The 25,939-nt window shown below is 43.3% G+C and overlaps 1 protein-coding gene across 1 annotated transcript; it reads left to right on the top strand.

Annotated features, from left to right (window-relative positions):
• The first annotated feature begins 1,795 nt into the window (after window positions 1-1,795).
• Window positions 1,796-24,740, top strand: LOC311102193 (major vault protein). The gene is made up of 17 exons (XM_084143443.1): window positions 1,796-1,958; window positions 9,089-9,258; window positions 9,606-9,801; window positions 10,128-10,251; window positions 10,690-10,821; window positions 10,992-11,086; window positions 12,053-12,289; window positions 12,470-12,595; window positions 12,828-13,046; window positions 19,563-19,798; window positions 19,993-20,190; window positions 20,349-20,493; window positions 20,687-20,898; window positions 21,726-21,842; window positions 23,240-23,366; window positions 23,591-23,779; window positions 24,156-24,740. Exons 2-17 carry the CDS (start codon window positions 9,089-9,091, stop codon window positions 24,288-24,290), a joined length of 2,658 nt encoding a protein of 885 aa, XP_083999569.1. The 5' UTR covers window positions 1,796-1,958; the 3' UTR covers window positions 24,291-24,740.
• The last annotated feature ends 1,199 nt before the right edge of the window (window positions 24,741-25,939 follow it).

Here is a 25,939-nt window from a genome sequence, read left to right as displayed (position 1 = left end):
TGCTCCTTTCATATTTATTTTGATCCTGACAAACTCCCCAGTCCCTGCCGATGACAAGCATACCCATAACATGATGCTGCCACCACAATACTTGGCTTCTTATATAAATAGTCTGAAAGCTGCTGAAAAGGCCAGATATTTAAACAAACTGGATTGTGGGCCTTGAAATGTGTCCCTTTGCTAGGGGAGACATCCACTGGACAAACGATATGAGTCACCATTATCACACATGTATCATCCAATGGTTTATATATACACTAGATGACTGACAGGGGGCGCTGTTTTGAAGCTACCGCACCTCCATCCCATTGTTGTAAAACAATATTTTGGAAGCTATAGAAATGCATTTACTAATGTCTACATTTGTTTTTGTCACGTGTATTATATTACAGACAACTTCATGCGTACTTCTACATTATATTATGTGAGCTAAATATACAAATACAAAATTGAAAAAATGTATGTATAATTTTTTTAAATATATGTTACTGTCCCCACTACAACAAAAATACTTAACTACATGTGATTTTGTCCTTGAAACACTTACATAAAATACTGTATAATTCCATTTATTCCTATGGAGGACTGCTTTTCTGAGTGCCAATATGGCCGACCGGTAGCTTCAAAGGCTCTCATTGGCCAAAACATAGCGTAAACAATCCAGGGTTTATATACATCATTGGTATCATTACACCATTTTATAGTTGCCGTGGCGCCCTAGTAGCAGCCTAAGCATAGAGGTCCTGTAAATTTGTACATATTTAGTTATTTGTAGTTTTTTTAAATTGTTTTTTTTTAAATCAGCTCTTTCTTTTTTGATAACATTTACTTTTTATTGCATATATATCTGGTGCATTTGAGCCACGGATTTGCAGATTGACTGAAAGGTTAAGACGTTTTGAGAAAAAAATAAAAACGAATAGCCTAAATCAAACAAAATCAAACAAAACAAACCATTTCGAAGTTGCAGCAAATTTCGAGTTGATTGTGGTGCATTTAAAAAGGGTGGTGCATTAGGGGAAATCCCTCACTGAGACGTAGTAAACCATGCAGCAGTTACCACGGGGTTATGCTGCGTTCAAAACAACTGGAAACTCGGATCAAAACGAGCTCCGAATGGGAATAATCTTTTGAACGGTCATTCAACTCGGAATTCCAACTCGGGAACTCGGGCCTCTTTCTATAGCTCCGACCTGAAGATCAATGACGTCATGATTTGACTTAATATTTTTCTGAGTTCCCAGTTGTCGTGAACGCACCAATAGTTATACAAATCTTTGGTTGTACTGCGGCAATGGGCTCCTAGAGCAAATAAACTAGATACTACAATGGTGTTCGTACTGTCTGTCAATCGTATATAGTACATTTATGAATATTATGTGGTCCTCTGTAGCTCAATTGGTAGAGCATGGCGCTTGTAACGCCAGGGTAGTGGGTTCGATCCCCGGGACCATGCATACGTAAAAATGTATGAACACATGACTGTAAGTCGCTTTGGATAAAAGCGTCTGCTAAATGGCATATTATATTATTTATGAATATCAACATAACAGCGGGCGTCCAGTAAACCACGTGACTTGTAATCGTTTTTCCGGGATTGCTTCCGCATGGTTTCCACTAGATAGCTCAGCCACAAAGTTAAAATTGGCTTTTTGGTCTTAATTTAAGGTTAGGATTGGTCATAAGGTTTGCAGTGTGGTTAAGGTTAAGGTTAGGGTTAGGATTAGGTTTAGGTTTAAAATAATATTTTAAAGAAAACAAATTGTAGAAATAGGCTAGGTTTATGACTTGGTGGCTATGGTAACTAGTGACGACTCTTCTGCATAGACAAACCAGGTACGCCCACCAACTCAATAAAAACACAGAGGCGATATAAAAGCAAAATAAAATAAGCGCATTGACCACCGACTTTTGTCAAGCTAGGAGAAGTGAAGGATCTGCTCAATTATTCAACAAAGGTAAGAAACTCTCATAGCTACTCTAGACTAGTTAGTAGCCTATTCTCATGTGCAATAGTGGTAACAAAGTAGTCCTAATACATGTAGATTACCTTAAAACTCTGGTAGTGGATAAGAAAACTTCTACTTGCAAAAAATTGCAACGTTTGTATGGCTGTTGGTTGTTTGTGGATGTGAAACAGATTGTTCACATATTTGTCTTTCAACTTAAAAAACAACAACATTTACACATCAACTTGGTTCAATGCATTAGGCCTACATTTACGTTCCTTTACTTTTGTAACCTGCTCTCAAGACATTTCAAAAGTTGCTAAGAAAAAGCCTACAACAGAACTTATCTTCCAAATGAAAGTTCGTCATCCCTCCTGGTCAAAGCAATAACAGGAAACATAATATACAGGGCCCGATTTCCCAAAAGCATCTTAAGGCTAAGTTAAGTAAGATGCTTTTGGGAAACCGGGCTCAGATCAGTGAGAACTGAATAATGTACTGTTAAAGTATTGGAACTAGGCCTTACGAGAATGCTTTGTGTGCTATTTCCTAATTCTATAAGGGAAACACCCATATCACCTGGCACTGAACTCAATGCAAAACGGATGCACTTTGCCCCCCATAAAGAAACGATACTATGTACATATCTCCTACACCACTGATTGTAAGTGCTGTATCAATAGGGTGTCTCCATCCCTCCCTCTAAACAGCAGAGATTAACGTCATGCTCTTTGACTCTTTCTGGAACATTTTAATTTCCACTGTGGTGTTCAATGTACGACAGGGCAGGCTAAGTGTAAACCTTTCTGCAGTTTGGAAGTTGAATGGCAGGCATAGATTTTTAAAAGGGAGATATATTTTGTAGACACACGCACACTTACATCTGCATTTCTGCCTCGAGCACAGCATTATCAATGCAAAACATGTAGATGTGGAGACAACAAACTTTGCACACATACCAGATGAGAGTTTAAGAGCATAAGCGAGCAAACTGATCATTGCAATTTATGTCACACCTTTCTAGAAACAGATTTTAAAAGCCACTTCAACAGAAAGCACTACCTCTTACGCTCAAGAATGCACAAACAAATCTTACCCTCCTTAACTTAACCACATCCCCCTAAGCTAGGACATATTTATTTTACCTTTATTTTACCAGGTTAGTCTCATTGGGATTAAAAATCCCTTTAACAAGAAAGACCTGGCCAAAATAGCAGCACACAGTTTTACACAATCGGGTGAAAGTAGATTTAATTTGGCCATTGACATTAGGCCAGAATTTATGCGTCCACTGCTGTCCCCCCCTTTCCTGAACCAACACTTGCGCTTGACATTTTGTTGTGTACCATATGTGCTATTGGTGTCATGGATGGGATTGTTGCTGTGAGATGGTGTGGGTGACAATGGTTACTGTACTGTACCTTCACATCTAGTACAGGACACAGCGCACACCTTATAAATCCGTGAGCTCAATATACAAGCTATAGTAAGTGAGGTATGTGTACTGTCCCTCTTGCTTAATAGTTCTTGAGTGGGTGGAGGCACTGGAATGTACAGTGAAATAGCAATAGAATTGGGTGTGCTAGTTTGCGAAAGGTGTCTGTATGACTGATTTGTCATGTGTTTGGCTCAGATTTGTGTGAATGACAGATGTGTGTGTGTGTGTGTGTGTACATGGTGGGAGTGTCCATAGTTGTGTCTTTGGATAGAGAGGCATGTTGTAATTACTTTTGTTCTCTCAAGCCCACCTGTATACCTATTACCTGGTCCAACCAGTTTGCGTCAGTCGTTCTGTAGTGTCATTGTCAGGTGTATTTACTCTCACCATTCAGGAGCTCTCCCACAAATGACTGAGGATGTCTGTTAAAGGACACTGTCGAATGGGAATCTTTTCTCTTGAGTTATAGTGTACACTCTAGGATAGTATAAAGAATAGTTCCCTTAACGCAGACAGTGGTGGACAAAGTACCCAATTGTCATACTTGAGTAAAAATAATGATACCTTCATAAAAAATTACTAATGTAAAAGTGAAAGTCAACCAGTAAAATACTACTTGAGTAAAAGTCTAAAAGTATTTGGTTTTAAATATACTTAAGTATCAAAAGTAAATGTAATTGCTCAAATATACTTAAGTGTAAAAGTATAAATTATTTCAAATTCCGTATCTTAAGCAAACCAGACGGCACCATTTAATTTAATTTTTTGGATAGCTAGGGGCACACTCAGACATCATTTACAAACAAAGCATGTGTGTTTAGTGAGTCCGCCAGATCAGAGGCTGTAGGGATGACCAGGGATGTTCTCTTCATAAGTGCGTGAATTGGACAATTTTCCTGTCATGCTAAGCATTCAAAATGTACTTTTGGGTGTCAGGGAAAATGTATGGTGTAAAAAGTACATTATTTTCAATAGGAATGTAGTGAAGTAAAAGTAAAGATACCCCCCCAAAAATGACTTAAGTAGTACTTTAAAGTATTCTTACTTAAGTACTTTACACCACTGAGCAGAGATGACAGTAAACCTAGTCCTGGACTGAAAGGCACTTCTCTATTGGACATCTTTTTAGTCCAGGAGTAGGCTTGAAGCCAAAAGGATTATTGGCTCATTTTCTTACACCAGTGTTTCAAAATACAAAATGGCAGAGAGAGAAGCTGCTTGAGAGAAGAGCTAGATAATGGAGTCCTAATGGGGGATCAGCTTTCACCTGGACAGCTCCTTCAGATCAGAACCACCGAAAGAAAAGAGGCAACAATGGGAGAAACATTTTACATTTTGGACATATTTAACAGACTCATCCAAAGGGACTTGCAGTCAGTGCATTCCACTTATGGTAAGATGGCTACAGTCAGGGGAGGAGGATGAGCTTGAGATCCACCCAATGAGTCAGGAGGTCAGTGTGCAGTCAGTGGGCATGTTCGACATTGCAGCCGACTTTAAAGGTGGGTCGAGACGGACTGATCTACAAATCACCTTGCATCATAAATAACTGCTCAATATTATTTGTAGGTCAGTCCGTCACAATTGATTTATGATACATCACGGTTTTGTTGCTCTCGAACATGGCCAGTGTCACCTTTAGGCAGTAGGGCAGGCTACTTCAGGGGCCTGTTCTGAAGGACATAACATTACAGAACTTTTCAGATAACCCAGACTCAAATTGATCTGGTGTTTACTAACCGACCTGATCAAATAACTAAGTCCATCAACTTACTAACTGGCATATCTGACCACAATATTGCATTGGTGGTTAGAAAGCTCACTAAAAAGAGATTTAAGAACCATATTAATGTGCAACAGTATGATTAAAAAAAAGACCGAAAAGTGAGCAGTGTAACTACGATACAGCTATAAGTCAAATTGACTGGTCTGATCTGTTAAGCAATGAAGATCTAGAGTCTGGATACAGAATGTTTCTGTCAGCTATTGATAAAGTGGATACCTCTTTTACCAGGACATTTCAACGTAAGCCAAGACGAAACACCTCTCTGCCATGATATTATAACCACGATCGATAAAAGACAGTACTGTGCAGCCATCTTCATCGACCTGGCCAAGGCTTTCGACTCTGTCAATCACCGCATTCTTATTGGCAGACTAAATAGCCTTGTTTCTCAAATGACTGCCTCGCCTGGTTCACCAACTACTTCTCAGATAGAGTTCAATGTGTCAAATCGGAGGGCCTGTTGTCTGGACCTCTGGCAGTCTCTATGGGGGTGCCACAGGGTTCAATTCTCGGGCCGACTCTATTCTCTGTGTATATCAATGATGTCGCTCTTGCTGCTGGTGACTCTGATCCACAGACGACACCATTTTGTATACATCTGGCCCTTCATTGGACACTGTGTTAACAAACCTCCAAACGAGCTTCAATGCCATACAACACTCCTTCCGTAGCCTCCAACTGCTCTTAAACGCTAGTAAAACTAAATGCATGCTCTTCAATCGAACGCTGCTTGCACCCGCACGCCCGACTAGAATCACTACTCTCGGCGGGTCTGACTTAGAATATGTCGACAACTACAAATACCTAGGTGTCTGGTTAGACCAGGGGTGTCAAACGTCCGGCCCGCGGGACGGATCAGGCCCGCAAACGGGTTTAATCCGGCCCGCGAGATGATTTTGTAAAGTATAAAAATGTGCTGCAATTTTTCAATAAAATAAACTGCTGTTCCAATTGCATCCACTGGATGGCGCAATAGCAATTGTGTTAAGCAAGCAAACTGTTTATACCGGGGCAGAGCAAGTAGGTCAAGCACGTGCAGCCAGTCCGGATGAGCTACTTTGTTTTGCCCGCGATATTTATTACGGCTTCTACTTTTAACATTATGTGCTTTGGCACCCTCATTGCCCCAATATGTCTGTCAAAAAAGAGAAAAGTGGACGCAGAGTGCAGAGTGTTCCAAGAAAAATGGTCATCCTCCTATTTATTCACGGAATTGAATGGGAAAGCTGTATGTTTGGTGTGTTCACAGCATGTTGCAGTGCTGAAAGAATATAACCTTCGTCGCCACTATGTGAGTCTTCATGCCGACATATATGACAACTTTCAAGGACAGCGGAGAAGAGAGAAGGTGAATGAACTGTTGGCTGGTCTGAAGAAACAGCAGTCTGTGTTTACTCACAGCCGAGACATCAGTGACGCTGCAGTGAAAGCTAGCTACCTCATTGCTAATGAAATCGCAGTGGCTTCAAAACCATTTAGTGAGGGTGAATTTGTAAAAACATGCATGATGAAGGCAGCGGAGATTGTGTGCCCTGAAAAGCGTCAGGCTTTTGTAAATATCAGCCTGACAAGAAACACAGTTGCAGACAGGATTTCTGATCTTTCAGTGGATTTGGACAGCCAGTTGAAGCAAAAAGTAAAGTCATTTATTGCGTTTTCGGTTGCAATTGATGAAAGCACGGACATTACAGATGTTGCACAACTGGCCATTTTCATCCGCGGAGTTGATGACACATTGACCGTCACCGAGGAGTTCGTGGAGTTGGTGCCGATGACAGATACAACGACAGCAGCTGATATTTTTACCGCATTCGTCGGCGCGCTGGACAGGGTCGGAGTGGACTGGTCCCGCGCTGTCAGCCTGGCTACAGATGGTGCGCCCTCAATGATCGGGAAAAAAGCAGGCGTTGTGACAAAGTTCAGAGAGAAAGTGCAATCTGCAAATGGAGGACGTGATTTTTTGACTTTTCACTGTATTTTGCACCAGGAGGCTTTGTGTTGCAAGTCATTAAAGATGGATAACGTCATGAAGGTGGTCATCCAAACTGTTAATTTCATCCGATCCAAAAGCCTGAATCACCATCAGTTTGACAGCCTTCTCAGAGAGAAAGACCACATCTATGGCCTGCCATACCACACTGAGGTAAGATGGTTAAGCCGAGGTGCTGTGCTGAGGCGTTTCTTTGATTTACGAGAAGAAATTGAACAGTTCATGGAAGAAAAGGGCAAACCAGTGTTAGAATTTTATTCTGCAGAATGGATGCAGGACCTTGCATTTATGGTGGATGTTACAGAGCACCTGAATAACTTGAACAAACAGCTGCAAGGGCGCAACAAAGTTGTCACGCAGTATTATGACAGCATACGTTCTTTCAAGTTGAAGCTGTCATTGTGGGAGACGCAACTCGCCGGTGGTGATGCAGCTCACTTCCCCTGTCTGAAAAATGTGTGCGCGACCCAACATGTGGCAGACATGAAGCGGTTCAAAGATAAAATAACGGGACTGTTACGGGAGTTTGAGCAACGCTTTCAGATTTTTGGTGAACTGGAGAAAGACTTCAACGTTTTTTGTTCGCCATTCACCGTGAATCCCTCTGATCTGCCCGTCAGCATCCAACTTGAAATAATAGACTTGCAGTGTGACTCGGATTTGAAGGGCGAATTTGCCGCAGCTGGCTTGGACATATTTTATCAGAATCTCTTGCCAGGTTACCCCAACTTGACAGCCCTCGCTGCAAAACTGTTGTGCATGTTTGGAACCACATATCTTTGTGAGCAAGTTTTCTCTGTAATGAGCATAAATAAAACAAAGCTGCGCCCAAGGCTCACGTACAAGCACTTGAATCACATCCTGAAGTTGGCTGCCACTCAGGATGTGACGCCTGATATTGATGCGCTGGTGAAAGCTAAAAGATGCCAGGTATCAGGAGTCAAATAAACTATGCAACCCCACTTAAAGTGCTGCATGAGACACCCTGATATAGTTCTGTGATATACTTCTGTGAATCACTGAGGCATTGTGTGTTTGTGTGTTCTTTGTCCTCAGAACTTTCAAATAACTTGAGGTGTTTTATGATTAATAGTGATGTTGTGCTTTTGGACACACTGTCCTCAGGCTCCAGCTTTATGTTTATATGTTTTTATGTTGATGTGCTATTGTTTTTAATTGTTTTTATTTTATTTGTATATTTAACCTATTCTTGACTCTGTGGTTCTTGCACTTGTTTGGGGAACAGGATTTCATTATTTTTATCTACATTTCTGCCTGAGAAATGACACCCTGATATAGTTCTGTGATCTGTGAAACAGTTCTGTTAATCACTGAGGCATTGTGTGTTTGTGTTCTTTTTCTTTAGAATTTTCAAATAAACTTGACGTGTTTTATGATTAAAAGTGATGTTGTGCTTGTACTATTTTGGACACACTGTCCTCAGGCTCCAGCTTTATGTTTTATGTTGATCGTATTAAAACAAAGAAAACAATCTGAAGTTGTTGTTTTTAAGTTATATATACCATGATTTTTCCGGTCCGGCCCACTTGGGAATAGATTTTCCTCCATGTGGCCCCTGAGCTAAAATGAGTTTGACACCCCTGTATTATTGGATGTAATGTATTTGTATTTTGTATTGTGGCTGTGTAATTGCCTTTACCTGCCCTGACTACGGGTGCAAATTAGCTTTTGGCAAACCCCGGCACATTTACATGGATGTTGCATTATTGTAAAATTGATGTTGATTAATGTGCATTGTCCCCTATAAATAAAATAAATACTTAAAAAAAAAAAAAAAGACAAGTATCGTGTAGAATAGAAATATGATTATCTGTCAGATAGAATAGGAAATTGTGTCAGCTCTATTCATTGTATTTCGGTACGTTTCACATCACTGTTAACCCTTTCCACTCCGGCCGTTCCAGATGATATCCAGGAATAGCGGGAGCAGAGGAGGGATGGAATTTGAGGGGCAGTTGGATGCGTCAATCATCCGTATCCCACCCCACCACTACATCCATGTCCTGGACCAAAACACCAATATCGCCCGTGTGGAGATAGGACCACTCACCTACATCAGACAGGACAATGAGAGGTGAGGAGTGTGTGTGGTGTGTTATCGGTCATTTATCTGATAAGGTCTGCATGTAATTTCCTAATTCCAGGTGCGATTGGTTGTTTTCAGTTTCTTCTAAGCCTCCTGATGCCAAACAAGCCGTTTTATCTCTGTGGTTACAGCATCACACACTGTTTGACAGCACACTTTGAACGTTGCCAAATATCACGTTTTTAATGGCACCTTTTAGGTGTTTCTTTACAGGTTTAGGTTAGTCAACATATGCCTTGTACAAACACGTTTACACTCAGTATGTGTGTATGTACAGTATCTGTGTAGACTAGTATGTCAGTCATTAGGTGACTGTATTGTACCCTCCTTCCCAGAGTGCTGTTCTCCCCCGTGCGAATGACCATGGTCCCTCCTCGCCACTACTGCGTGGTGCTCAACCCCGTCGCTCGCGACGACAACGGACAGGTGCTCTTCGACCAATCAGGACAGGCTAAGCTTCGCCATGCCGACCAGGAGATCCGGCTCACCCAGGACCCCTTCCCCCTCTACCCCGGAGAGGAGATCCAGCAGGTACTGTCTGTCTGTTAGGCGTCAGCGCTAAAGCCTAGGTATTAGCAGTGCAGGGAGCTAATGCAAGTCTTCAGGTCTCAGAGCAGAGGTTGCTCAGCACACAAGTGTGGTTCACTGAACCACCTCCATTACAATCACGTTGAGCTAAAGCGCAGGCATTCACTTGGAGAGATAATATAACTGTCTGGGACCTGGGTGCTTACCCGGTTCTCCTGCATGCCACAACTGTGTTAGCCTGCGGAGTTAAAGCCTAAGCATTAGACGTTTGGAGAGTTAAAGCAATTCTCTTTTTTTTATATATTTTTTCTCTCCCTACCCCCTCCCAGCACGTGACAGCGCTGCAGATCGTCTACCCAGACACCGCTCTGCGCCTACAGGCTCTGCTGGACTTTGAGGAGGTGGGAGGAGAGAAGAGGGTGGCTGGTGATGAGTGGCTGTTCGAAGGGCCAGGTGAGTTCTCTGGGTCCAACTCCTAACACATCCATTACAACTTTCCTTGGGTCCTTACAGGGGTCATATTGATATTGATAAATGTGTATATATTTTTTGACCAAATCAGAGCATTGTTTTAACAAGATGGCTAGTGCTCTTTCAATTTGTTTCTAATTTGACTTGCTGAAGTCAAATCCAATTTTATTCATCACGTACACAGTTTACAGCAGGTATAAAAGGTGCAGTGAAATACTTTCTTGCAAGCTCCCTCAACAGTGCAGTACAAATATCAATATAATTAAAGTCAAATAAAAAAATAACAAGTAGTAGAAGAAAGTAGTATGCAAGAAACATAGTACATTCCAAACAGTATGTAGTACCCAATTTCAAACACAGCCTGATCACCTAATAATGCTTCTCTAACCCCCGACCCCTAACCTCTGCCCCCCCCCATAGGGACATACATCCCCAGGAAGGAGGTGGCAGTGCTGGAGACCATCAAGGCCACGGTGATCAGAGAGAACCAGGCCATCCGCCTCCGAGCACGCAAAGAGGGAGTGGACAGGAGCGGAGTCCGCAGGGTCACTGGTGAGACAAACTGTATTTACTGTTTTTAATGTACATATAATGTATGTACACATAAGTAGCAGATGTTGTATCGCTATCACACACACAGACATACAGCACTCGGTGCGCACACACGCCTACTTAGCTGAGTGATTCCCTGTGTGTGTGTGTGTGTGTGTGTGTGTCTCCAGGTGAGGAGTGGCAGGTGAGAAAGGTGGGGGCGTATCTACCTGGGGCTCATGAGGAGGTCCTCGACATCGTCAACGCTTTCATCCTCACTGACAAGGTAACACCTCCCTCCTCTCTCTCCCTCGCTTTATCGATCACGTCCCCTCCTTCCTTCTCTCCCACCCTCGCTTTACCTATCACTCCCCCCCTCCCCCTCACTTTACCTATCACTCCCCCTCCCTCCTCTCTCTCTCCCTCACTCTCCCCCCTCTCTATCCCTCACTTTATCTATCACTCCCCCTCCCTCCTCTCTCTCTCCCCCCCTCTCTATCCCTCACTTTATCTATCACTCCCCGTCCCTCCTCTCTCTCTCTCCCTCACTTTACCTTTCATACTAAGACATTTTTCTGCCAGCTTTACCATACCTCCAACTTTTTCCCGTCTTTTCTTTATATCTGAAAGGTATTGCTAGTAATAATTTCGGTAAAGTTCTGCCTGTGGCTTAGTATGAAACGTAGCCGCAATGCTACGTTTATTTTTATTTAATCAATTTTAGAATAAGGCTGTAACGTAACAAAATGTGGAAAAAGTCAATGGGTCTGAATACTTTCCGAAGGCATTGTATTCCATTATATTCTTACTATAAAATATGTCTGACTGATCGTATACGTGTCTTGTCTGTTTTAATAAACAAAATAACAAACTGTTGATTTCATTTGAATGGCGCAGCCATGGCTGCACTGACCTGTAACATAGGCCTAATTAATGCTCTTCTATTCTTTTGAAAATACAATTTATTTAAAAAAATATATTTTGTGTGTGTATGTATATATATATATATATATATATATATATATATATTTATTTATTTATAAAAATCTCAATGGATCTATTAAAATAGATGCCCACCCACAACTGCACACCACTACTACCACATGCATGCGCACGGGAGGGATAAAAGACGTATGCAGGCAAGAATGTGGTAAAAATGGCCCTGTTTGTAAGGGTCATATAAACATTTTATTTTATAGGCAAAATACAGTAAATCCTATGTGAAAGCGGTCTCTCACTCTCTCACTCTCAGAAAGCACTGCACGTGCGAGCACTACGGCCATTCCGTGACGCTGTGGGGCGGGACCGGCGCACTGGGGAAGAGTGGCTTGTTACTATGGCAGAGCGGGAGGCACACATTCCATCGGTTGCCGAGGAAGTGGTGGGAGTGGTCAACGTGACCACGCTGAGCAGCCGTCAGTACTGTGTGATCCTGGACCCGGTAGGACCAGACGGTAAACCACAGCTGGGTCAGAAGAGGGTGGTCAAGGTGAGACTGAAAGAGAGCTCTGTCTTTCACTCCTTTGTTTGGTCAATTGTTTGTTTAGTCACTCATTGCCGTTTAACACACTGGTGAGGAAGTTCAGTGACTTCATTGTTTTTGTAGCTTTTAGTCACTTCCCCAATTAGCTTTAATTTAACACTGCTCTCTCTCCTCTCCTCCTCCCAGGGTGAGCGTTCATTCTTTCTGCAGCCAGGGGAGCATTTAGAGGAGGACATCCAGGACGTCTATATTCTCTCTGAGGAGGAGGGCCTGGTGCTGAGGGCCGTAGAGGCCTTCAACGATACACAAGAGGTGAGGAAAGAGGTGGGAGGGAGAGGGAAGGGTGGAAGAATTTAAATGCAGATGGGAGAGGAAACAAATACAACGATCCTAAACAGGACTGTACAAATCCATTCAATTCTCTGTCCTTTCACACTCTCTCACTCTTTCTTTCCCTCCCTCTCCTTCTCTCTCCCCTTCACTTTCTACCTCATTCTCTCTCTGTCCCTTCTCTCTCTCTCCCTCCTTCTCTCCTCTCTGCCAGCAGGAGGATGAGGAGGAGGAGGAGGAGGAGGGGGGGGAGGAGGAGAGGGCCAAGCGCTCCCGGAGGGGTGGAGTCCAACGTCGCCCCGGTGACCGCTGGATGCTGCGCGGACCAATTGACTACGTCCCCCCGGCTGCCGTGGAGGTGATGCTACGGCGACAGGCCATCCCATTGGACGAGAACGAAGGAATCTATGTCCGAGACATCAAGACAGGAAAGGTGAGTTTTACCCCGCTGAATGTTTGAACACAGGGGCTACGTCCCAAATGGCACCCTATTCCAAGGATAATCAACTAGATTCAGCTGCGGGACAATTTCTTTTTTTCTTGTGCGGATGGTGGGGAGGCCGGAACATAATTACAAATAATTAGTAGACTGCAAATTGGCCGCAAGAAGCCCAAACATATATATAATATTTGACTGAAACATAATCATTTCAAATCTGCTTACATTTGTTTATGATCACATGCGTAGGTCTCTATTAACTTGATGGTAATAGGCGCTCACGTTGCCCCTAGTGGACAGTATCTCCCCACGTCTTGGGGACCAGGGGCCTCATTTCTAAACTGTGCGTACATACAAAATATACCCCGACGTGCGTGCTCCAGTTTTCACACAAAAGTTGGCATTTCTATTTAAAAAATCATGACTTGAGAATGTGCTCACCTCCCTGCAAACTTTAGACCATGCGTATGCACATCTGCTAGTGGTTGAATTATTGTATTGCAAGCTGACAAGTAAGTAGGCTATTTTGTGCAAATGGGGGATATGATAAATTAAAAGCAGGAAAACGTAAACAAGAATTCAGCCATTTGCTGTTGGTGAGAAGAGCGAAAATCCTTTTTTAAATTTTATAAAATCTAAAATAATTAAGACATAGGAATCTTTTTCCTATTTTATTTTATTTTATTTTCATAACCATTGCAGAATAAATTCCTCACCTTTTCTGGCCATGAGTTCATATTCCCGAAGTAGCCATACAACAAATTACCATGCGCATCTCTCACTTAATTGGACCTAGCAAATAGATATAGGCTATCAAGTGTTGCAATCCCATGGGCACCGCGGTTTATAATATACAGTCAAATTTGAGAGGTAAACAGTTTATCTTTTGCATTGAAGTAGGCCTACTGTATGCTACTGTAATTGCATTTTTTTTTTGAGTAGCCAGCCGTAGACAATGTTTCAGAATTCGCGGGCAATCCATGTTTATGTTGGGGAAAAGTCGATGCAAAACATTGTTGAATTCAAACGTTCTGCTGGCAGGTCCACAACAATTTTGACACTGTCAGATACAGCATAAATTAATGCATGTTGACATTTGGTCATGAGTCTTGCCCTGGAAGCAGAACTGAGTGGTTTCCGCTAAATGGGTCAGCTACATAGTCTAAATTGTCTATATCTTTAAAATTCATTAATTTAAGGTATTGGGGTTAGCAGTGTGGTTAAGGTTAGATTTAGGTTTAAAATCAGATGTTATGACTTTGTGGTTTTGCCAGCTAGTGACCATTCTGCAGAACTGCTTCCAGTACATGAGCCATCTCAATAAATGCCAACCTAAATAAACATTCTGCCAACACAGTAAATATACCGGTAACTTATGTAAAATATTTGACAGTAGGCCTATGAATAGGCTATTGTTGTGCGATAGGAGCACGGCATCATTGCCTATTCATCTCAGAGCCTATACCATGGCAGGACCTAGAAACCTAATAATCTATTGATAAACTAAATATTGAACAACAATTATTATTTTGCATTTAGCCTACTTTTAAATTGTTTCGAATATACAATACATCTTGCTGAATGTACAGACAGGCACTTGCTATAGGCAGAATGCATGTTTAGTTTGATAAAGTCACTGCAAAATATCAAAACATTCTGCCCACACCGCTACAGAAATGTGATCAAAATTGCCATTGCTCTTTTAGAAACTGCCGTGGCCTAATTCCAATAGCTCCAATTTATACAGTAAATAAAGGGCGTTATTTTCATCATCAAAGGTTGAATGGAGGTTGTTTTCCAGGCAGAGTTTTAATGCTTGTTCACAGTTTTACGACAGGTCTGATTTTATAACGAGAAACATGCATATTTACAGTATGGTATACGTCAAGTTTATAAATCTCAATATTTTTGTATGTGCGCAGATTTGTCAGAAATGGCGCACGCAGAAATGTATTATAAATGAGGCCTCTGGAGAAACGTCTAATATTGCGGTGGATCTGGTGTGAGCTGGCTGATTCTCTATATAGTGCATGGGCACCTGACTGTCTAAAAGTGAGGGTTCAATTACATTTCTTAAGAATTTTTTTTATTTTTTTGTAGGTTCTGCCACAATTAAATTATATTAGAGTACTCAAATTATTTGTATTTATTTCTAAACACAAGGCCAGAAAAAATGTGTGCATATATCTACAGTGGGGAGAACAAGTATTTGATACGCTGCCAATTTTGCAGGTATGTGATGCAATAAAATGCTAATTAATTACTTAAAAATCATACAATGTGATTTTCTGGATTTTTGTTTTAGATTCCGTATCTCACAGTTGAAGTGTACCTATGATAAAAATTACAGACCTATACATGCTTTGTAAGTAGGAAAACCTGCAGAATCGGCAGTGTATCAAATACTTGTTCTCCCCACTGTATATGGCAACAGTGCGCAACAATGCCTAATTTATCATAACCATTACAGGTAACGAATCCTAATTGCTAAATTGCCCCATATACAGTATATTCAATCAATTAAATATATACAAAAACAGCAATTTTAAGATTAATTTATTGAAACCGTAATATCAACTGGTTATATTATATCGTGGAACACAATCTTCAAAAAGGCAGTAACCTCAGCAGTTGTGTCATTAAATAGCAAACACCAGTCTCAACGTCAACAGTGAAGAGGCGACTCCGGGATGCTGACCTTCTAGGCAGAGTTGCAAAGAAAAAGCCATATCTCAGACTGGCCAATAAAAATAAAAGATTAAGATGGGCAGTCTGAGATATGGCTTTTTCTTTGCAACTCTGCCTAGAAGATCAGCATCCCGGAGTCGCCTCTTCACTGTTGACGTTGAGTCTGGTGTTTTGCGGGTAATATTTAATGAAGCTGCCAGTTGAGGACCTGTGAGGCGCCTGTTTCTCAAACTAGACACTCTAATGTATTTGTCCTCTTGCTCAGTTGTGCACCGGGGCCTCCGACTCCTCTTTCTATTCTGGTTAGAGCCAGTTTGCGCTGTTCTGTGAAGGGAGTAGTACACAGCGTTGTACGAGATCTTCAGTTTCTTGGCAATTTCTCACATGGAATAGCCTTCATTTTTCAGAACAAGAATAGACTGACGAGTTTCAGAAGAAAGTTATTTGTTTCTGGCCATTTTGAGCCTGTAATCGAACCCACAATTGCTGATGCTCCAGATACTCAACTAGTCTCAAGAAGGCCAGTTTTACGTGCCATTGGAACACAGGACTGATGGTTGCTGATAATGGGCCTCTGTACGCCTATGTAGATATTCCATGTAGCCGTTTCCAGCTACAATAGCCATTTACAAAAAATTGTTTTCTTTTGAAAACAAGGACATTTCTTAGTGACCCCAAACTTTTGAACGGTAGTGTATGTATATTTTATCTCTGGTTAAAGATCGAGTTTAGACGTCTGCCCATCCCTACCTCCGACATTGTTTTGTTTTTTTGAAGCACTGTGTCACGATGAAAATGTTTCAAACTTGTCTCGGCAGCATACATACACCATATATACAAAAGTATGTGGACACCCCTTCAAATGAGTGGATTCGGCTATTTCAGCCACACCCGTTGCTGACAGGTGTATAAAATCGAGCACACCGCCATGCAATCTCCCCATAGACAAACATTGGCAGTAGAATGGCCTTACTGAAGAGCTAAGTGACTTTCAACGTGGCACCGTCAGCATAAGAACTGTTCGTCGGGAGCTTCATGAAATGGGTTTCCATGGCCGAGCAGCCGCACACAAGCCTAAGATCACCATGCGCAATGCCAAGCGTCGGCTGGAGTGGTGTAAACATCGTCGCCATTAGACTCTGGAGCAGTGGAAACGTGTTCTCTGGGGTGATGAATCACGCTTAACCATCTGGCAGTCCGACGGACAAATCTGGGTTTGGCAGATGCCAGGAGAATACTACCTGCCCCAATGCATAGTGCCAACTGTAAAGTTTGGTGGAGGAGGAATAATGGTCTGCTGCTGTTTTTCATGGTTCGGTCTAGGCCCCTTAGTTCCAGTGAAGTTTTTATTTATTATTATTACTTTATTTTTTGTTACTTTTTCTCCCCAATTTCGATCTTGTCTCATCGCTGCAACTCCCCAACGTGCTTGGGAGGCGAAGATCGAGTCATGCGTACTCCGAGACATGACCCGCCAAAATGCGCTTCTTAACACCTGCCCGCTTAACCTGGAAGCCAGCCGCACCAATGTGTCGGAGGAAACACCGTTCAACTGACGAGGTCAGCCTGCAGGAGCCCGGCCCGCCACAAGGAGTCGCTAGAGCACGATGAGCCAAGTAAAGCCCCCCCAGCCAAACCCTCCCCTAACCCGGACGACGCTGGGCCAATTGTGCGCCGCCCTACGGGACTTCTGATCATGGCCGGTTGTAATACAGCTCGGGATCGAACCCGGGTCTGTAGTGACGCCTCTAGCACTGCGATGAAGTGCCTTAGACTGCTGTGCCACTCAGGAGGCCATAAAGGGAAATCTTAACGCTACAGCATACAATGTCATTCTAGACTATTCTGTGCTTCCAACTTTTATGGCAACAGTTTGGGGAAGGCACTTTCCTGTTTCAGCATGACAATGCCCCCGTGCACAAAGAAAGTCCATACAGAAATGGTTTGTCGAGATCGGTGTGGAAGAACTTTACTGACCTCAAACCCATCGAACACCTTTGGGATGAATTGGAACGCCGACTGCGAGCCAGGCCTAATCGCCGAATATCAGTGCCCGACCTCACTAATGCTCTTGTGGCTGAATGGAAGCAAGTCCCTGCAGCAATGTTCCAACATCTAGTGGAAAGCCTTCCCAGAAAAGTGGAGGCTGTTATAGCAGCAAAGGGGGGGACCAACTCCATATTAATGCCCATGATTTTGGAATGAGATGTTCGACGAGCATGTGTCCACATACTTTTGGTCATGTAGTGTATTTGATGCAACGAGGGTAGAAATGGCTTATTTGGACGATTATTACTTACCAAGCAGAGCTGTTTTATCGAGGTACAAATATCCTGTGCTTTCTCATTTTGCGCATACAGACACAGCTTGGCTAAATTGTAACCGCGAAACGGCCACGGTCCGCTCGCATATGGGGCTCAGTCAGGACTGTTACTTTTGTAACTGAATGAAAACATTTTAACATTTTAACCAATTTTGATGTTGGGAAAATATATGGTGCAAATGCACAATGGTGTTAAATGCCTCAAAACAGCTTGGGGAGAAATCTTTTCACAGATTTAATCATGTAATATTAGGCCTACTGATTATTTCTCAGTATCTTCTTGCGAACTACTCATTGCGAGCTACCGGAGATGCAGTTTTCTGCAAAGGTGCAATCTTTTCTAGGCTGATGGAAGGCTACTTTGAGTCAGTGGGAGAATCTCAATTGCATACTCCTCGCGTCCTCTCTCCTTCTCAAAACCCATTGGATGAGAAAGTGAAAGGTCCCTCCCCTCTGAGATTGAGATTCTCCCAGATGCTGCGATACAGCGAAGCCTAATCAGACATGCCCGTGCTCACCATGGTTCTTACAGGCAAAGTGAAATAGTGCACACCTCTCAAATGATATGTAACAACACCCTGAGTGCATCGGACATGAAACAATAATAGAAATGTAACAGCACAAAGAAATGGATACATCATTTTATTTTGCAGGTGCCATTTTAATTTTAAACACCAGTGGTGCAACTAGTGCTTTCTAATGGCACTGAATCAAAACAATTGCGTGTGGGAGGGAAGCAAAACTTTCCAGTGGGCAAAACATTCATCTTGAAGCGATGGGAGAGGGGGTGCAAAATGTAATAATATGTTAAAAGTGCAATATGTAAAAATATGTCCGCCGTTTCCTGGTTGCTAAAATTCTAATAGGTCGCCTAATTTTTGTTTGTGACAACAAGCATTATTGTACCACCTAAACCACTGTGAAATATATTTTCAGTAACCGAAAATATTTTTATCTGTTTGAAGCTGTTGTACAAAACCAAAAGTCAAAGACACACAAAAAAAAAACTTAACAGGAAGCGTAGAAATAGCGCACATAGAACAGATCTAGTGCTTCTTAGACTTGCTTTCAGTGAGAATGACAGATCTATCGATAAATGCCACTACTATGTGAATTTGGTCGGGTCGCCCAAAAAGTTACATATTGCAGCTTTAATTATTATATATAAAATAGGCATATGTATTTTAATATAGACTAGCTCAAAACATTACTAATCATTGAAAATGACATTACCAATGGATCCTGATACTTTTTTGGTAAAAAAGTGGGATTGCACCTGCTCCATTGCTCAGGCACCTATGATATAGTGCACTATTGACCAAGGCCCACAGGACTCTGCTCAAAAGTAGTGCACCGTGTACTGTAGGGGGGCCATTTGGGAAGTACACTAAAACACCTGATTCAAATGATCTAGGGAATCCATCCACCTGTTATTTAGCAGCCTTAAATCCCCACCCATCTCTCACCATCCCTCTCCCCTATTGGCTGCCTGGCTCTAGGTCCGTGCTGTGATTGGCCACAGCTACATGCTGACGCAGGACGAGGAGCTGTGGCCGAAGAATCTGCCTCAGAACGTTGAGACCCTCCTGGCCTCCACAAAGGACCCCCTAGCTGACCGCTCGGACCGCAGCAAGGAAGTGGAGATGAAGGACCGGGACAAGACCAAGGTGGTGTCCTACAGGGTGCCCCACAACGCTGCCGTGCAGGTCTATGACTATAGGGAGAAGAAGGCCAGGTAAACATGGCTGACAGACAGACGGACGTGGAGGGACAATGACACTGGCCCTGTCCATAAACAACCCCTATACTAGCCCAGGGCTGAAGCCCAAATGGCACCCTATTCCCTATATAGTGCACTACTTTTGACCAGAGCAACATTGGGCCCCTAGTGTTAACTTTTCCCTTTCGCCCTCCCTCCCCTTCTCTCAGGGTGGTGTTTGGGCCAGAGATGGTAATGTTGGGTCCTGATGAGCAGTTCACCGTGCTGTCCCTGTCGGGGGACAAGCCTAAGAGGGCCAACGTCATCAAGGCCGTGTGTCTGCTGCTGGGGCCGGACTTCTTCACTGACATCATCACCATAGAGACGGCCGACCACGCACGCCTGCAGCTGCAGCTCAGCTACAACTGGTGGGGTGGGACGGGGGGGCGGGGTCTGTGTGTGTGTTTTGTGTGTTTGAGGATCCTCTGCGATTTGGTCTGTCTCACTGTGCTCTGTGTCTGTTGGCCAGCTGATGTATTTAATATATCTCTACCTCGCTTCCCTCATCTCTCGCTCTCCTTCTCAGGCACTTTGACCTGAAGTCTCCTGCGGACCCATCCCAGGCTGCGGCTCTGTTCTCGGTGCCTGACTTTGTGGGGGATGCCTGTAAAGCCATCGCCTCCCGCGTCAGAGGAGCCGTCGCCTCTGTGCAGTTTGACGACTTTCACAAGGTCCGTCCACACGTCAATCATCTAAATCTGCACTTTGATGGCTTTTTAAAATACTTTTTAATTCTACACGGCCTCCAGCCCTTAGCTTCCGTAGTTTAGGTAGGCCTATACGCCGCTTTGGAAAGCGTATGCCAATTGATTCAATAACACCCCATGATTTAACCTCTTTAACCCCCTCCCTTCCACTCTACAGAACTCCAACCGGATCATCTGCTCCTCTGTGTTTGGCTTTGATGACAAGCTGGCAGTGCGTTCCAGCCTGCGCTTCCACCAGAACAGTCTGGTCATCAGCAGTGTGGACATCCAGTCAGTAGAGCCGGTGGACCAGAGGACCAGGGACGCCCTGCAGAAGAGTGTCCAGCTGGCCATCGAGATCACCACCAACTCCCAGGAGGCTGCCGCACGGTAGGACACATGACACTCACACGTACGCACACAAGGGGAGAACGACTGCCCCCTCTGAAGCCATCGAAGTTCAAGGCCAACCATGATACTGCAGGCATTGTTAGCATAAAACAGGATCCCCCATTTATAGGGAATGGAAAAATGTCAATCTTCGTGAAAACATTTTAAATAATTTGAAGACAATCGTGGTAGCAATAATTGCTTCTAATACCACAGTTGTATGTCCTTGAACTGATTTTATTTTAAAATCTCATTACAGAACAAGTTATAAGAATAATTGACTTTCTAATGGCAGCCTGCAGTACCCCTGTCTGCCTTCAACTTGAGTTATTTAATGAGGGTGGGCAGCACTGAGCTAGCCTGCAACTCACTTCCTGGAGTAGCTCAAGCTGCACATGAGACACCATCTTAAGACTTAATTTGGCTTCAATGCGCTATTGAGTCTTCACATAGGAATGATTGGTGTCACGGGATCGATGGCTTTGTCCATTCATATATACAGTCAGTGACAAACATGCATGCACACACACACTTACAGGAGCAATTAGGGTTAAGTGCCTTGCTCAAGGGCACATTGACAGATTTTTCACCAAGTTCGGCTCGGGGATTCGAACTAGCAACCTTTCAATTACTGGCCCAACACTCTCAATCGCTAGGCTACCTGCCACCAGACAGACAGACACACACAGTTAATCTTCAAATTGGGTTGTTTTTGCCTGTTTGGTAAGCGTTAACTTCTCTCCCCCCTGTCCCTCTCTCTCCTTCTCCCTCTTTGTATTCCTCTCTTTCTCTCCTCCCTCCCTCGCTCCCTCCCTCCCTCCCTGCAGCCATGAGGCAGAGCGTCTCGAGCAGGAGGCGCGTGGTCGTCTGGAGAGGCAGAGGATCACAGACCAGGCAGAGGCAGAGAGGACCAGGAAAGAGCTGTTGGAGCTGGAGGCCCTCAGGTGACCATTGATGCTATGCTGCTAACACTAACGTGCGTTAGCATCGCTAATGGGAAATGTAATGGCAGGGGGATAGCATTAGCATAACGCTAACACATTAGCTTCGCTGATGGGAAAATGTTATGGCAAGGGGCTAGAATTAACATGGCTAGCGTTAGCACCATGCTATTCTTAGTAGTGTGAATGCGAAGCTGTACCGAGTAACATTTAGATCAGAGATCCTAACATAATGTAGCTATGCTATTGTGAGTTGTGTGAATGTTAGATATGTGGCTAGCTGTGGCGCTGGGGTGAAGTTTCCCCTAGGTAGAGATCTAGGATCAGTTTTCTCTCCCCCAGCTTCAAGTATTTTGTCCAAATACTGGTGGATTCAACTAATAAAAGAATGGACGACCTGACTAGAGAGGTCCAGGACCTGAAGAACAGCTTGCAGTTCTCTCAGGGTCAGCTCAACGAGTTGAAACAGGAGAACGGCAAAATGACAGCAATCTGTAAGTCATTGAGAGAGGACATCAGTTCTGTGTGTGAATCCATGATAACAATGACGGGTACATCCATCTCGAGGGACAATCAAGGCCGAATAACATGGTTGTGGACGGAATTGCAGAATCTCCACATGAGACCTGGACGGAGGACAAAGTGAGGGAAATGATCTCTGAGAAATTGAAGATGGACCACAGGAAGATTGAGGTGGAATGCGCCCACAGGATTGGAAAACCCACCACCGGTCCAGGTGACAGGCCCAGGCCGATAGTGGTCAAGTTCCTGAGGTTCAAGGACAAGGTAGCTGTTCTGGAAAGAGCCAAGAACTTGAGAGGAACGTATATCTTCCTGAACGAGGACTATCCCGAAGCTGTGCGCCAGAAGAGGAAAGAACTTATCCCAGCCATAAAAGCTACCAGAGTGCGTGGGGACATTGCTTACATTCGCTATGACAGGCTCATTGTACACCCTCCCTCCCAGCTCTGACACACACACTTACCCCACCAGACATGCCATCAGGGATCTTTTCACAGTCCCCAAATCCAGAACAAATTCAAGAACGCATACAGTATTATATAGAGCCATTATTGCATGGAACTCCATTCCATCTCATATTGCTCAAGTGAAAAGCAAACCTGGTTTCAAAAACAGATACCGCAACACCTCATGGCACAATGCCTCTCCCCATTTTACCTAGATAGTTTGTGTGTATGTATTGATATGTAGGCTACGTGTGCCTTTAACATTTTTTAAAATTAATTTATGTAGTTCTGTCCTTGAGCTGTTGTCTATTCATGTTCTGTATTTTGTGTCGACCCCAGGAAGAGTAGCTGCTGCTTTTGAAACAGCTAATGGGGATCCTAATAAAATACCAAATACCAATTCTTCTAACGGTGTGTCGTTGTGTGTTGCAGTGCGGCGGTGGAGATTACAGGGGCAGCCAAGGCAGAGGCCCTGTCCAGAGCAGAGGCAGCCCGTATCCAGGGAGAGGCAGCAGTCAACGAGGCTAAACTGAAGGCTGAGGCCCAGAGGATTGAGGCTGTACGTATCCTCCCGCTCTCTCTATGCTGTGTGTGCGTGTGTATGGTTGAAAGTGTTGTACATTGTGTAATTCTGAAAGGTACACAACCAGTAGTTCACCTGTAATTGCTGACCTGTGTGTGTGTAGGTCTGTTTTGTTTGATAAATGTTTGAAGGTGTTCTACATTGTGTAATGCTGAAAGGTTCACATACGATGTGTAGCTGACCTGAAATTCTGTGTGCAGGAGGGCGAGCTGGACCGTCTGTCCAAGGCGAGGGAGCAGGAGCTAAACTATAAGTCAGAGATGGATCGTTTGGAAGTGGAGAAACAGCAGAAGCTGGCTGACATAGAGAGCAACCGCTTTAAAAAGCTGGTGGAAAGTATCGGCGCTGACACCCTGAAGGAGATGGCCAGAGCCGGCCCCGAGCTACAGGTACATAACTCCTTACATACCATAACACCGTCATATTTGTGCTACACAATACATTTGTCTGAATAAAAATGGCACCTGGAGAATCCTTAAGCTCTTGCTCAGGTCAGAATCGTTCTGTAATGTTTTACTTTACTGTAACGTTTCACAGAGCAGGTCTGTCTTTCTCCCACCCAATCTCAATTTAATTAAATTAGCTATATTAGCGTGCCGACATTATAAGATACCGTTTAGGATATTGGAACTGGAACACAGGATCTTATTCAATCAGTTATAATGGAAAGGAAAAATTATCATGTTAAATTAATAATCTCTCCCTTTCTGTCCATCCCTCCCCTCTTTTCCCCGCTCCCTCCCTTTCTCCCCCACCCTCTCCCAGGTCAAGCTGCTCCAGTCTCTGGGTTTGAAGTCCACCCTGATCACAGACGGCTCTTCTCCCATCAACCTCTTCAGCACGGCCAACGGCCTTCTGGGAGCTCTATCTCAGAGCCAGAGCCAGGGCCAGGGCCAGTAAGAGGAGGAAGAGAATGGGAAAAGGAGAATTTCGACAAGAAGAGAATAATGTCCAGTCTGAACATCCCCTACAGATGTAGGATTTCTGGTTATTTATGCACTTTGTCTGATGTAGTAACTGACAATTAGGGATATGATATGGATGACTGTACTATGGTGATTATTCTGATGTGTGTGTGTGTGTGTGTGTACACATAGACGTGTGTCTGACTAAAGACGTCCAAGTGAACATTCCCATGGTTTACATGCCATTTTTACTCATCTGTTTGGTGCCGTTGATGCCCTATAAAGTGCTGTCCACTCCATGTGTTGCATATCTATACTTACCAGAATCCTGGATATTAAGGAACCTTTCCTTGTTCTCCATTTGAGGTTCATGCAAATGTATTTCATTCATTTGTTGATCCATTTATCAAAGAAATTAAAGCATGAATTTCCCCCAAAACCTTAATGAGTGTCAATGTCTGTTTGTATCCATGGTCTGTCTGTACACACATCAACACACTCTGGATGAAGTGTCTCAATCCCTTTGAAATAAACCATATTGATGCAATAACCACCATGTATCGAACTCTTCATCTAACTCTTTTGTGTGTAGCTCATGCAGAGTGACTAATAAAATAACATTAAGCTATGTGCTCTGGCCTGACTTATGACACAATCTTCTATTGATTTCTCAGCCAAATGGCAGCCCCGCCACTTGGTTTGCTATAAAGCTGAGGGATGGCAAGAGCTTGAGAAATGTATCAACTCTAAAATTGTATCATATCAAAGTATATCTAATTGAAATGACCATTGGACAGCATTATAAATATTACTGATTGCACCTTTAATCAATGATTTGATACTGATTACATTTATATTAGAAGACCACAGATTTGTCCTTGATTTGATAGTCTATTCTCGACCATCCCAATGCATATTTGACCATGTAAAATACGTAGAACAAAATGTGGTAACGTGATCAAATGTTTTGTTTGTCCAAAGAGTAAACAGACCCACTATAACTTGGCCTACATACAGGAGGTAGGTCCCTTGTGTAACTAAACTGTATTTTTAATGTTTGTGTTGCTTGCGTGTGTGTGTGTGTACAATTTCTGTCCACAGGACATCGCTAGCATACAACACTTCGCTAAAGTATCCCTCATGGCTCGGCCTGGCTGGTACTGTATATCTCCACTTCAGGTGCCATGAGCAAAGTTGGGCCAGAAATGACCAAATAATAGCCAAGCATGCACTGTCTTTTCAATTGCTGGTGAATACTGTCAACAATATTTGCACACATGATTACAGTAATAAACATATGCCTACATAAATCGGTCAGTGCACCAGCGACAAAGGAATGCTTGAGGCGGTATTCCTTTGGTCTACTATTTGCCCCATCAGTGAAATAGAGCCTGACATAAAAAAAAATAAGGGAAAGCGGGGTGAGAGAAAAGCGAACGAAAGCATCCTATTGCATGTGCTGCGTCGGCTTCTCCCTCTCTCCCCTCCTTTCTACCCGCCTCCGGGCATAGGAGTTTCCTGTCTCCCCCTCCCAGCCTCTCCCTCCCTCTCCTCAATCTTGCAGCGCAGTTGAACAAAAGAGAGAGCGAGAGAGATGATGAGGTAGCAACATAGCAAGTACAAGAGCGCAATCTGACATCCCAG

This window comes from Coregonus lavaretus (assembly GCF_964263955.1).
Source record: "Coregonus lavaretus genome assembly, chromosome: 2".
Taxonomy (NCBI): Eukaryota; Metazoa; Chordata; class Actinopteri; order Salmoniformes; family Salmonidae; genus Coregonus; species Coregonus lavaretus.
This window is presented reverse-complemented; position numbering and strand designations above follow the sequence as displayed.